The sequence below is a fragment of the Ornithorhynchus anatinus genome, chromosome 16 (assembly GCF_004115215.2).
Source record: "Ornithorhynchus anatinus isolate Pmale09 chromosome 16, mOrnAna1.pri.v4, whole genome shotgun sequence".
In the NCBI taxonomy this organism is placed as follows: domain Eukaryota; kingdom Metazoa; phylum Chordata; class Mammalia; order Monotremata; family Ornithorhynchidae; genus Ornithorhynchus; species Ornithorhynchus anatinus.
Genome location: NC_041743.1, coordinates 11,859,840 through 11,873,000, shown reverse-complemented (window position 1 = coordinate 11,873,000; position 13,161 = coordinate 11,859,840). Strand labels below are relative to the sequence as shown.

At 47.1% G+C, this 13,161-nt stretch overlaps 1 protein-coding gene across 3 annotated transcripts in view; it reads left to right on the top strand.

The window, feature by feature from the left end:
* Positions 1-3,621: 3,621 nt before the first annotated feature.
* Positions 3,622-13,161, top strand: part of TRMT1L (tRNA methyltransferase 1 like) — a 28,799-nt gene continuing 19,259 nt past the window's right edge. Inside the window, exons 1-3 of one of the 3 annotated variants that reach the window (XM_007668982.4) lie at positions 3,622-3,803; positions 10,276-10,431; positions 12,405-12,467. In XM_007668982.4, the coding sequence (XP_007667172.2) occupies positions 3,683-3,803; positions 10,276-10,431; positions 12,405-12,467 (340 nt within the window). In that variant the 5' untranslated portion in view covers positions 3,622-3,682. Of the gene's footprint in view, positions 3,804-3,839; positions 3,935-10,275; positions 10,432-12,404; positions 12,513-13,161 lie in introns of those variants that run through there. The other 2 variants (XM_007668981.4, XM_029080732.2) reach the window with 2 other exon arrangements.

Sequence of the window (13,161 nt, the reverse complement as noted above, 5' to 3'; positions counted from 1 at the left end):
AGCATGCGCGGAGGGGCCAAGGGGGATAAGGAAGCAGAGGGACGAGACGGGACATGGAGCATGCGCGGAGGTGGGGGGAAGAGAGAACCGGGGGACAAGGCGGGCCAGGGAGCATGCGCAGAGGGGCGGGGGGATAAGAGCCGGGGGACGAGGTGGGACAGGGAGCATGCGCGGATCGGCGTCCGGGGGGGGGGGGGAATAAGGGAGCAGGGGGACGAGGGGGGCAGCAAGCATGCGCAGAGGCGGGGGGGGAAATAAGGGAGCAGGGGGACGAGGTGGACCAAGGAGCATGCGCGGAAGGGCGGGGGGAATAAGGGAGCCGGGGAGGAGGTGGGCAGGGAGCATGCTCGGAGGTCAGGGGGTGCTGAGAGCCGGGGGACGAGGTGGGACAGGGAGCATGCGCGGAGCGGCGGGGGTGGGTGAGAGAGAGCAGGGGGACGAGGCGGGCCAGGGAGCATGCGCGGAGGGGCGAGGGGAATAAGGGAGCCGGGGAGGAGGCGGGCAGGGAGCATGCGCGGAGGCAGGAGTGAGTTAATAATGTTGGTATTTGTTAAGCGCTTACTATGTGCCGAGCACTGTTCTAAGCGCTGGGTAGACATAGGGGAAGCAGGTTGTCCCACGTGGGGCTCACAGTCTTAATCCCCATTTTACAGATGAGGGAACTGAGGCACAGAGAAGTTAAGTGACTTGCCCACAGTCACACAGCCGACAAGTGGCAGAGCTGGGATTCGAACTCATGAGTCCTGATTCCAGGGCCCGTGCTCTTTCCACTGAGCCACGCTGAGTTGGGGTGGTGAAAATGTCCGGCGTCGGCGGCCCCTTCCCCCGACCACGACGAACCCGCCAAGGCCCCTGGAGGGGCCCGCAGCCTTTCCTCGGCCCCGAACCGTCCTCCCGGCTACACGACGCCGCCCCGCTTGGCAGGAAGCCTAACCGTCAAGGAGTCACACAAACACACACACACAGCTGACAACAGGAAGTGACACTGTGTGAGTCACGGACCACAACACAAACAGTCCCCGCGGGCAAAACGAATGGACAACACAACCCGGGGTTATCATAATAATAATGTTGCTATTTGTTAAGCGCTTACTATGTGCCGAGCACTGTTCTAAGCGCTGGGGTAGACACAGGAATCAGGATGTCCCACGTGGGGCTCACAGTCTTAATCCCCATTTTACAGATGAGGTCACTGAGGCACAGAGAAGTGAAGTGACTTGCCCACAGTCACAGAGCTGACAAGTGGCAGAGCTGGGATTCGAACTCATGACCTCTGACTCCAAAGCCAGTGCTCTTTCCACTGAGCCACGCTGCTTCTCTAATAATGTTGGTATTTGTTGAGCGCTTACGAGGTGCAGAGCACTGTTCTAAGGGCTGGGGGAGATACAGGGTCATCAGGTGGTCCCACGTGAGGCTCACAGTTCATTCCCATTTGACAGATGAGGTCACTGAGGCCCAGAGAAGTGAAGTGACTCGCCCACAGTCACACAGCTGACAGGTGGCAGAGCTGGGATTCAAACTCATGACCTCTGACTCCCAAGCCCGGGCTCTTCCCACTAAGCCATGCTGCTTCTCTCATCGTCGTCATCATCATAAGGGCTGGGCACTGTACTGAGCGCCGGGGTGGATGCAAGCAAAGCGGGTCGGACACCGGCCCTGTCCCACGAGGGGCGCCCAGGCTCCATCCCCCTTGAACGGATGAGGTCACTGGGACCCAGAGAAGTCAAGGGACTTGTCCAAGGTCACCCAGCGGACAGGTGCATGGCTCAGTGGAAAGAGCCTGGGCTTTGGAGTCAGAGGTCATGAGTTCAAATCCCAGCTCTGCCACTTGTCAGCTGGGTGACTGTGGGCAAGTCACTTCTCTTCTCTGTGCCTCAGTGACCTCATCTGTAAAATGGGGATTAAGACTGTGAGCCCCATGTGGGACAACCCGATTCCCCTGTGTCTACCCCAGCACTCAGAACAGTGCTCTGCACATAGTAAGCGCTTAACAAATACCAACATTATTATTATTAAGTGGCGGAGGGGGGATTAGAACCCATGACCTTTTGACTCCCAGGCCCGGGCTCTAGCCGTCCAACCCACCCAGAAGTTAGAGGAAGACGTCGGGTGACTGGGGTGTATATATTTTCATTACCCTATTTATTTTGTTAATGAAACATACATCGCCTTGATTCTATTTATTTGCTATTGTTTTAATATGTTCTTCCCCTCGATTCTATTTATTGCCATTGTCCTTGTCTGTCCGTCTCCCCCGAATAGACTGTGCGCCCGTCAAAGGGCAGGGACTGTCTCTATCTGTTACTGATTTGTCCATTCCAAGCGCTTAGTACAATGCTCTGCACATAGTAAGCGCTCAATAAATACTATTGAATGAATGGGGTGGAGGGGGAGGCCAAGGGGCTTGTAGATGGGCCAGCAGCACCAGCCTCGCCCCTTGGCTGTCTTTGGGCCTGTTCCTCTTTCTCTTTTTCTCCCTTTTTGTCTCTCTCCGTCCTGGTGCCGGACGGGGACTGTGTCCCATTACATGATCTCGCATCTGCCTCCAAGCTTGGCGCTGTGCTCGAGGCATAATATATATATATATATATATATATATATATACGTTGGTATTTGTTAAGCGCTTACTATGTGCCGAGCACTGTTCTAAGCGCTGGGGTAGATCCAGGGTCATCAGGTTGTCCTACATGAGGCTCACACTTCATCCCCATTTTCCAGATGAGGGAACTGAGGCCCAGAGAAGTGAAGTGACTTGCCCACAGTCACACAGCTGACAAGGGGCAGAGGCGGAATTCGAGCTCATGACCTCTGACTCCCGAGCCCATGCTCTTTCCACTGAGCTAACCTGCTTCTCTAATAATAATAATGATGGCATTTGTTAAGTGCTTACTATGTGCCGAGCACTGTTCTAAGCGCTGGGGGAGATACAAGGTGATCAGGTTGTCTCACATGAGGCTCACAGTCTTAATGCCCATTGTACAGATGAGGTCACTGAGGCCCTGAGAAGTGAAGTGACTTGCCCACAGACATAATAAGCACTTAGAGAAGCAGCGTGGCTCAGTGGGAAGAGGCCAGGCTTGGGAGTCAGAGGTCATGGGTTCGAATCCCGGCTCTGCCCCTTGTCAGCAGGGTGACTGTGGGCAAGTCACTTCACTTCTCTGGGCCTCAGTTCCCTCATCTGGAAAATGGGGATGAAGTGTGAGCCTCCCATGAGACAACCTGATGACCCTGGATCTCCCCCGGCGCTTAGAACAGTGCTCTGCACATAGTAAGCGCTTAACAGATACCAATATTATTAAGGAAATGCCCAAAGACTAAGAAGGGACGGGGGATGGTACTCACCGGCGGCGCCCCAAGCCAAAGGCCCAAAAGGGAGGGGGGGGGGGAGAGGCGCCCGCTCTCAATGCATGCTGGGAAATGTAGTTCTTCTTCCCGCCTTCCCCTCGGTTTGGCTTCAGCCGCGCGCCTCGCTGGGCCGTTGCGGTCACTTCCGGTTTCCCAGCCGGGGGGCGGGGCCCCCTCGCCTTCCTTCCGATTGGCCCCCCTGGCCCGGGCGGCGCGCTGACGTCACGCGTCGGGGGCGGGTCCCGGGCCCGGCACTTCCGGTCGCGCGACGGGGCCGGGCCCGACGGGGAGGCCGCCATTGCCGCCGCTGCGCCGTCGCCCGGACGCGGTGGGCGTCATGGCGGAGGCCGCCCCGACACCCGAGGACGGCCAGGGGAAGGAAGAAGAGGAGGAGGAGGAGGAAGAAGAAGAAGAAGAGGGGGAGGAGGTGGAGGAAGGCCCGGGCGCCGCGGAGACGAGTAAGAGCTCACCTCCTCCGGGAGGCCTTCCCAGACTGAGCCCCTCTTAATCATCATGGTAATGGCGTTGGTGAGGCCCCAGCGCTTAGCACAGTGCTCTGCACTTAGGAAGCGCTTAACAAATACCAACGGTATGTGCCAAGCGCTCTGCTCAGCTTTAGTATTTCTTGAGCGCTTTATTTTTCATTGATTAGTTGCTAGTAATTTTAGTATTTCTTGAGCGCTTTAGTTTTCATTGATTAGTTGCTAGTTATTTATTTTAATATTTCTTGAGCGCTTCATTTTTCATTGATTATTTGCTAGTTATTTATTTTAACATTTCTTGAGCGCTTTATTTTTCATTGATTATTTGCTAGTTAATTATTTTAGTATTTATTGAGCGCTTTATTTTTCATTGATTATTTACTAATTATTTTAGTATTTCTTGAGCGCTTTACTTTTTATTTATTATTTGCTAATTATTTTAGTATTTCTTGAGCGCTTTATTTTTTATTTATTATTTACTAATTATTTTAGTATTTCTTGAGCGCTTTATTTTTTATTTATTATTTACTAATTATTTTAGTATTTATTGAGCGCTTTACTTTTTATTTATTATTTGCTAATTATTTATTTTAGTATTTATTGAGCGCTTTATTTTTTATTTATTATTTACTAATTATTTTAGTATTTATTGAGCGCTTTATTTTTTATTTATTATTTGCTAATTATTTTAGTATTTATTGAGCGCTTTATTTTTTATTTATTATTTGCTAATTATTTTAGTATTTATTGAGCGCTTTATTTTTTATTTATTATTTACTAATTATTTTAGTATTTCTTGAGCGCTTTACTTTTTATTTATTATTTGCTAATTATTTGTTTTAGTATTTATTGAGCGCTTTATTTTTATTTATTATCTACTAGTTATTTATTTTAGTGTTTATTGAGCGCTTTATTTTTAATTTATTTACTAATTTTAGTATTGAGCGGTTTACTTTTTATTTATTATTTACTAATTGTTTATTTTAGTATTTGTTGAGCGCTTTATTTTTTACTTATTATTTGCTAATTGTTTATTTTACTATTGAGCCCTTTATTTTTTATTTATTATTTACTAATTACTTTAGTATTGAGCGCTTTATTTTTTATTTATTTACTAATTTATTTTAGCATTTATTGAGCGCTTTATTTTTCATTTATTATTTACTAATTGTTTTAGTATTTATTGAGCGCTTTATTCTTTATTTAGTATTTACTAATTGTTTATTTTAGTATTGAGCGCTTAATTTTGTATTTATTATTTATTTTAGTATTTATTGAGCGTTTTATTTATTATTTATTACTTATTTTAGTATTTATTGAGCGTTTTATTTATTATTTGTTATTTATTGATTATTTTAGTATTTATTGAGCGCTTTTTTAATTTTTTTTTTAATTGTTTTAGTATTTATTGAGCACTTTATTTTTTATTCATTATTCATTTATTTTAGTATTTATTGAGCGCTTTATTTTATCATTTATTAATTATTAATTATTTATTTTAGTATTTATTGAGCACTTACTATGTGCAGAGCACTGGGCTAAGCGCTTACAAGGGGATGAGGCGGCCCCACGAGGGGCTCCCAGGCTCCGTCCCCATTTGACGGATGAGGAAACTGAGGCCCAGAGAAGCGAAGTAATAATAATGATAAGAATGGCATTTGTGAAGCGCCTACTATGTGCCGAGCACTGTTCTAAGCGCTGGGGTAGATAGAGGGTCATCAGGTTGTCCCACGTGGGGCTCACAGTCTTCATCCCCATTTTACAGGTGAGGGAACTGAGGCCCAGGGAAGCGAAGTAATAATAATAGTAATGATGGCATGTGTTAAGCGCCCACTATGTACCAAGCACTGTTCTAAGCGCTGAGGGTAGATACAGGATAATCAGGTTGTCCCACGTGGGGCTCACGGTCTTCATCCCCGTTTTACAGATGAGCTCACTGAGGCACAGTGAAGTAATAATAATCATAATGATGGCATTTGTTAAGCGCTTACTGTGTGCCAAGTACAGTTCTAAGCGCTGGGGTAGATAGAGGGTCATCAGGTTGTCCCACGTGGGGCTCATGGTCTTCATCCCCATTTTACAGAGGAGGAAACTGAGGCCCGGGGAAGCGAAGTAATAATAATAGTAATGATGGCATTTGTTAAGCGCCTACTATGTGCCAAACACTGTTCTAAGCGCTGGGGAAGATCCAAGGTGATCAGGTTACCCCACGTGGGGCTCACAGTCTTCATCCCCCTTTTACAGATGAGGTCACTGAGGCCCAGAGAAGTGAAGTGATTTGCCCAAAGTCACACAGCTGACAAGTGGCGGAGGCGGAATTAGAACCCCTGACCTCTGACTCCCCAGCCCCGGCTCTTTCCACTGAGCCCCACCCATTCCCTGCCCAACTGTATTTGTGTATATTTGTATTAATCATTTATTGTTCTATTTTATTAATGCAGGGTATACATCTATGATTCTCTTTATTTTGATGGTATTGACGCCTGACTACTTGTTTTGTTTTGTTGTCTGTCCCCCCCTTTAATAGACTGTGAGCTCGTCATTGGTCAGGGATTGTCTCTCTCTGTTGCCCAATTGTACTTTCCAAGCGCTCAGTACAGTGCTCTGCACATAGTAAACGCTCAATAAACACGATTGAATGAATGAATACTTGTTTTGTTTTGTTTTCTGTCATCCCCGTTCAGACCGTGAGCCCATCGTGGGGCAGGGATTGTCTCTGTTGTCGAATTGTACCTTCCAAGCGCTCAGTACAGTGCTCTGCACATAATAAGCGCTCAATAAGTACAATTGAATGAATGAATACTTGTTTTATTTTGTTGTCTGTCTCCCCTTTTAGACTGTGAGCCCGTCGGTGGGTAGGGATGGTCTTTCTCTGTTGCCAAATTGTACCTTCCAAGCGCTCAGTACGGTGCTCTGCACACAGTAAGCGCTCAATAAATACGATTGAAATGAATTGAGTCAGTGTCCCCAGGCGGGGACACTGGGCAGGGGCCTTGCTTGGGAGCGGGAGGAGGGGGAAGTGGGGGCCTGAGGCACCTGGAAATGATAATAATGTGTGTTGAGCTCTTACTGTGCCACAGTTCCCTCATCTGTAAAGCGGGGACTAAGACTGAACCCCATGTGGGACAACCTTCATTCATTCAATAGTATTTATTGAGCATTTACTATGGGCAGATCACTGTACTAAGCGCTTGGAATGTACAGATCGGCAACAGATAGGACGGTCCCTGCCCTTTGACGGGCTTACAGTCTAATCGGGGGAGATGGACAGACAAGAACAATGGCAATAAACAGCGTCAAGGGGAAGAACATCTCATTAAAGCAATGGCAAAGTGATGACCTTGTATCCAGAGAAGCATCGTGGCTCAGTGGAAAGAGCACGGGTTTTGAAGTCAGAGGTCATGAGTTCGAATCCCAGCTCTGCCACTTGTCAGCTGTGTGACTGTGGGCAAGTCACTTAACTTCTCTGTGCCTCAGTTACCTCATCTGTAAAATGGGGATTAAGACTGTGAGCCCCACGTGGGACATCCTGATTCCTGTGTCTACCCCAGCGCTTAGAACAGTGCTCGGCACATAGCGCTTAACAAATACCAACATTATTATTATTACCCCAGTGCTTCAAACAGTGCTTGGCACACAATAAGCGCTTAACAAATACCACCATTATTATGATGTGCCAAGCACTGTTCTTAGCACTAGGTTATTCAGTTGTATTTATTGAGTGCTGAGTGCAGGACACTGTACTAAGCGCTTGGAATGTACAATTTGGCAACAGAGACAATCCCTGTCCAGCAACGGGCTCACAGTCTAGAAGGGGGAGACAGACAACAAAACAAGTAGAAAGGCATCAATATAAACAAATAGAATTATATGCACACATCATTAGTAAAATAAATAGAATAATAAATACAGACATAGACACAAGTGCTGTGGGGCGGGGAAAGGGGTAGAGCAGAGGGAGGGAGTTGTGGCGAAGGGGAGGAGGAACAGAGGAAAAGGAGGGCTCAGTCTGGGAAGGCCTCCTGGAGGAGGTGAGCTTTCACTTATGTATATATGTATATATCTATAATTCTATTTATATTGATGCCTGTTTACGTGTTTTGATGTCTGTCTCCCTCCTCTATACTGTGAACCCGTTGGGCAGGGATTGTCTCTGTTACTGAATTGTACTTTCCAAATGCTTAGTACAGTGCTCTGCACACAGTAAGAGCTCAATAAATACAATTGAATGAATGAATGCCCGTTTTACAGACGAGGGAACTGAGAGGCACAGAGAAGCGAAATGACTTGCCCAAAGCCACACAACTGATAAGTGGCGGAGCCGGGGATTAGAACCCATGGCCTCTGACTCGCAAACCCGGGCTCTTTCCACTAAGCCCCGCTGCTTCTCGGCCATGTGGGGGGAGAGGAGGGCGAAGTCCAACCCCACTGCCGGAGTGCACCCCATCCATCATTAGTCATATCTGTGGAACTCTTAATTGCTTGTGGAGCACTGTGCTAAGTGCTTGGGAGACAGCAGTACCACAGAGTGGGTGGACACGATCCCTGCCCACAACGAGCTGACAGTCTAGAGGGCAAGGGCTTGGCGAGGCCAGGAGAGAGAGAAAATGGGGCCCGGGCTTCATCAGACAGTCTTGTTAAGATAAACCTGAGGTTGTCTTTGCTACAGATCTCATAGACTGTGACATCATTTGCACAAAGTGGCACCTGATTTTCTAGGCTCAACCACATTCTTAATGGTATCTCCGTGACCTCTGAACTCTCGAGTTGGTCGACCCTAACTGTGGGTGTCCACTTGTCAGCTGTGTGACTGTGGGCAAGTCACTTAACTCCTCTGTGCCTCAGTTACCTCATCTGTCAAATGGGGATGAAGACTGTGAGCCTCACGTGGGACAACCTGATTACCCTGTATCTCCCCCAGCGCTTAGAACAGTGCTCTGCACTTAGTAAGCGTTTAACAAATGCCAACATTATTATTTTTATTTTCTGGGTCCCCTACTTTTTGTCTTACACTCTTGAGTAGCTCGTCCCGTTACCTAGCTTCAGCTACTACCTCTCTGCAGATGATTCCTGAATGTATCTCCCCTCATTCATTCGTTCGTCCCATCGAATTTATTGAGCACTTACTGTGTGCAGAGCACTGTACTAAGCACTTGGAAAGTACAATTCAGCAAGAGAGACAGTCCCTGCCCACAACAGGTTTACAGTCTAGAAGAGGGGAGATCTCTCCTTGCCTCCAAAATATCTCCACTTTGGTGTCTCATCAGTGCCTCAAACTGAAAATGTCTAAAACAGACATCACCTCATCTTTCCCGCTAAACCTATTTCTCTTGACTTTCCTACCTCTGTTGAAAATACCACATCCACCCTGCTCCAGAAGCCCGCAGGATTGGTGTAGTCATTGACTCCTCATTAGCTTTCAGTCAACTGCTAAATCCTGCTAGTTCTTCCTACGCAAAATTTCTCAGATCCATCCCTTTCATTCCACCCAAAAAAGCTACCACCCTGGTCCAAATTCATCGTCATTGGTCCCCCTGCCTCCAACCTGTCTCCACTCCCATCTAGGCAGATCATCTTCTTGATGTCTCACTCCGCGTACACATCTCCACTCTTCAAAAGCCTCCAATGTTGGATTTCCGTTAAAGGTTAAAGATCGGCTTCAAGACTCTGGGTTCACCCCATCTTACCTCTTGGCTCCTCTGACCCGCTCCTCCCAACTAGCCCTCATCATTCCTCCCAGGCTCACCCTCCAATACTTCACTGTTGACCCTCCCTCTTCTGATCCCTCACTCTCACTGTTCCCCGGTCTGGAATTCCCTCCCTCCCCGAATCCACCAAACCATCAGTGGAATGTGTCTGTTTATCATTGTATCGTACTCTCCCAAGTGCTCAGTACAGTGCTCAAAAAATACGATTGAATGAATGAGTGAACATCAGGAGAGCCTGTGCTGCCCACTCCCCTTGAACTCTTCTCTAGCCGAGCCCCTCCCCGCAGGGTGAACTGTAGCCGAGCCCTCCCCGCAGGGCGCCCGTCAGGAAGTAGTGGGACGTAGTCCTCAGAGCTGAGGGCTCATAAAATATGAGCTTTCCTTAAAATCCATAAATAGAGCTTCTCTCTGTGTGTTCCATTAACTGTCCTTTATCCTCTTTGTTCAAAATTAAGGTGTTTATTGTTAGTAGTTTGAATGAATTCTACAGGGTGTCAGGAAGAGACTATTCACAAAATGCTGCACAATTACTTTTGAGTACGTGGGAGGATCCCTCAATCACTCCTTTGAATTGAGTGCTGACTGTGGGCAGAGCACTGTACTAAGCGCTTGGAGAGGACAGTATGACAGTTGGACGAGATATCCCCTCTCCACACTGAGAAAGAAATGAGAAATACTTTAATGTTCAAAAAGTGTTGCAAACTTTTATTAAAGAGTAAATTCATATCTGGTTCTCTTAGATGGCAAAATTATTCCTTCCAAATTGGATAGCAACAAAGAAGGTGAAGAAATTCTGTATGAAATGGCGTCCAAGGATGAGGCAGAGCCCACCGGACAGAGTTCCACGAGGGAGGCTGACAGTAACATTTTGGATCTATCATCCGATTTTCCAAGAGGTTTGTTAAGAGACTTTAGAAATTTTCAGTGTGTGTGGCAGGAGCAGGTGGTGAGGTAGAGCCCTTCCAACCTTGGGATTCTCTTTTGGGTTCTCTGGTGGCTGACAAATCCTGCATACAGTTGTAAAGCTTTTTTGGCTTAAAGGGGTACGGTCTTTGCATTTTTTCCTCTCTTTGCTGCCAGCGTAATTCTTTTAAGAAATAACTTGTGTGGCAGAAAATAGCTTAGTGCTTGGAATTAGGTTGACCTGCCTTAGATCGGAAGTGAATAGGTTGAACTGATTTCTGGGGTCAAGAAAGGGGGGAAAGGGAAAAGGGCAGTTACCCTCTTTATCACCCCCATCACATCGCTGTCTTCAGTCTCTGTCACCCAAGCAGAAGGGATGGCGGTCCACGCTACGACAGGCCTTTCAGACTGGGACTGTTGCGGATTCTATAGGCAATAACAGCGAGGACAGCCACTGTTTCTGCCTAGAGGCAGTGTCCGTCAATCAGTTTTATTTATTGCATGCAGAGCACTGTACTGAGGACCTCGGAGAGAACTGGGAGGACACATTCCCTGCCCACTTAGTGCTTACAGTCTAGAGGGGGAGATAGGCGTTAAAATCAATCATGGATATGTATAAGTGCTGTGGGGCTGAGGGTGGGGTGCATATCAAATGCTTAAAGGATACAGATACAATCGCATAGATGACCCAGAGGGGAGAGGGAAAGGGGAGATGAGGGACTAGATAGGGAAGCCATCTTGGAGAAGGTAGGATTTTAATAAAGACTTTGACGGTGGGTGGATGATCCTCAGTCGTTCATGAAGGGGGAGAGAATTCCAGACCAGAGGCAGGACACGAGCGAGGGGTCTGCGGCAATGTAGAGGAGATTGAGGTACAGTGAGTGGGTTGGTGTTAGGGGAGCTAAGTGTGTGGGCTGGATTGTAGTAGGAAAGCAGCAGAGTAAGATAGGATGGGGCAAAGTGATTGTTTTTAAAACCGATGGTAAGGAGTTTCTGTTTGATGTGGAGGTGGTTGGGCAGCAACTGGAGGTTCTTGAGGAGTGGGCAAATGTGGAAAAATGATCTGGGCAGCATTGTGAAGTATGGACCGTAGTGGGGAGAGACAGGAGGCAGGGAGGTCAGCAAGGAGGCTGATGAAGTAAACAAGCTAGGATAGGATAAGGACTTGGATTAACATGGTAGCCATTTGGACAGGGAGGAGAGGGTGGATTTTAGCAATGTTGTGGAGATTGAACCAAGATGATTTTGTGACATTGAATATGTGGGTTGAATGAGAGTGGTGAGTCAGAGATAACTCCAAGGTTATAGGCCTGTGAAACGGAGGGTGGTGATGGTGTCTACAGTGATGGGAAGGTCACCGGGAGGACAGGATTTGAGCAGGAACTGGAAGAGGTCTGTTTTAGATGTGAAAAACTGGGCGAGACATTCCAGCCGACTCTCACTCAGAAACACCTCCCTCGGGGTATTTGGAGGTATCCACCTTAGGCTTACAGCTCACGAAGCCAGACGCAGCTCTGTTGCTCCCCAGAGGTGGTCGGGGGGAGAGGCAGCTGAAAATTTCTCCAACAGAGTGTTTGATGGTGTAACTACAACCGAGTTGCAAGGCACTTGGGGAGAAAGGCACAAATGGCCAAATAAGGGCCGGTTGGGGCTCGGTTCCCAACTTCGCTTGCTGGTCTTAAACGATGCCTCCAGCCTTATGTAGTCCCGTCCGGTGGATTTTAATTTCTTTAAAGGGAAATGATAGCCGAGGTTTGAAGTAGATACTGCCCTACAGTCGTGGGGTGTGAGGATGAACTGGAGAGGATGTCGCTTTTGCCCTCTGCCCCTCAACCCACCTGGTTCCTTCCCCTCCCACCCCCAAGACACGGTATTCAATGCTAGTGCTAGAGTTAAATTGATGAAAGAGAAACTCAATTTTGAAAATAGCAATTTATAACCCTGAAAAAATGACTCATTCTTGCAGAAAAACACATCTCAATTCAAAAGCAACTTACCGACCTAGAGAAGTTAGCCGGCTTGGCCGAAGGTGAGTCTGCCTCCCCCGAATCACCGAACGCAAATCATGTTGAAGGTATTTGGATTCTTAACTTTCCTTGTGGTCTTTTATACTCTTTTGGGACTTAAAAGCAACCTCCTGGATCTCTACCTTTATTCCCAATGAAATAAAAGTTCAATCGTTGTTTCATAATCTCTCGGTGGGCCCTCGTTTTGCCATACCAGAATTGATTAGCTTGGTTTAGTCGGCATCCCAGGTGCTCACTGCAAGTTACAAATTTTAACAAGTAACCCATCAGTGTACTCTTGTTTAATCCTTAGGTTTTGGAAGCAGAAGTGTATGTTCGACTGTGCTGTCTTTCACAGATGTGTTTGGGAAATAGCATTTAGTTCTAAAGTTATCCAGTTTATTATACTTTACACTGACTGAGTGGGAAGCACTGTATTAAGCTCTTTGGAGAGTGTAACCTAATGGAGGAGACAGATTATTTACAGGAAGAACAAGGACACAACAGGAAGGAGCATAATTACATCGGGACGAAAGGGCTGAGTAAATAGTTAAATATATAAATGCAATCATATTGTGAATCGATTGGGGAAAGCTTCCTGGAAGAAGTAGGTTTTCAGGGGTTGGTTCTAAAGATGGAGAAGGCTGTGGTCTGACAGGTTTGGCAGTAGGGCGGAGTTCCAAGCGGGGAGAAGAGTGTGAAAGAGGGGACGGAGTT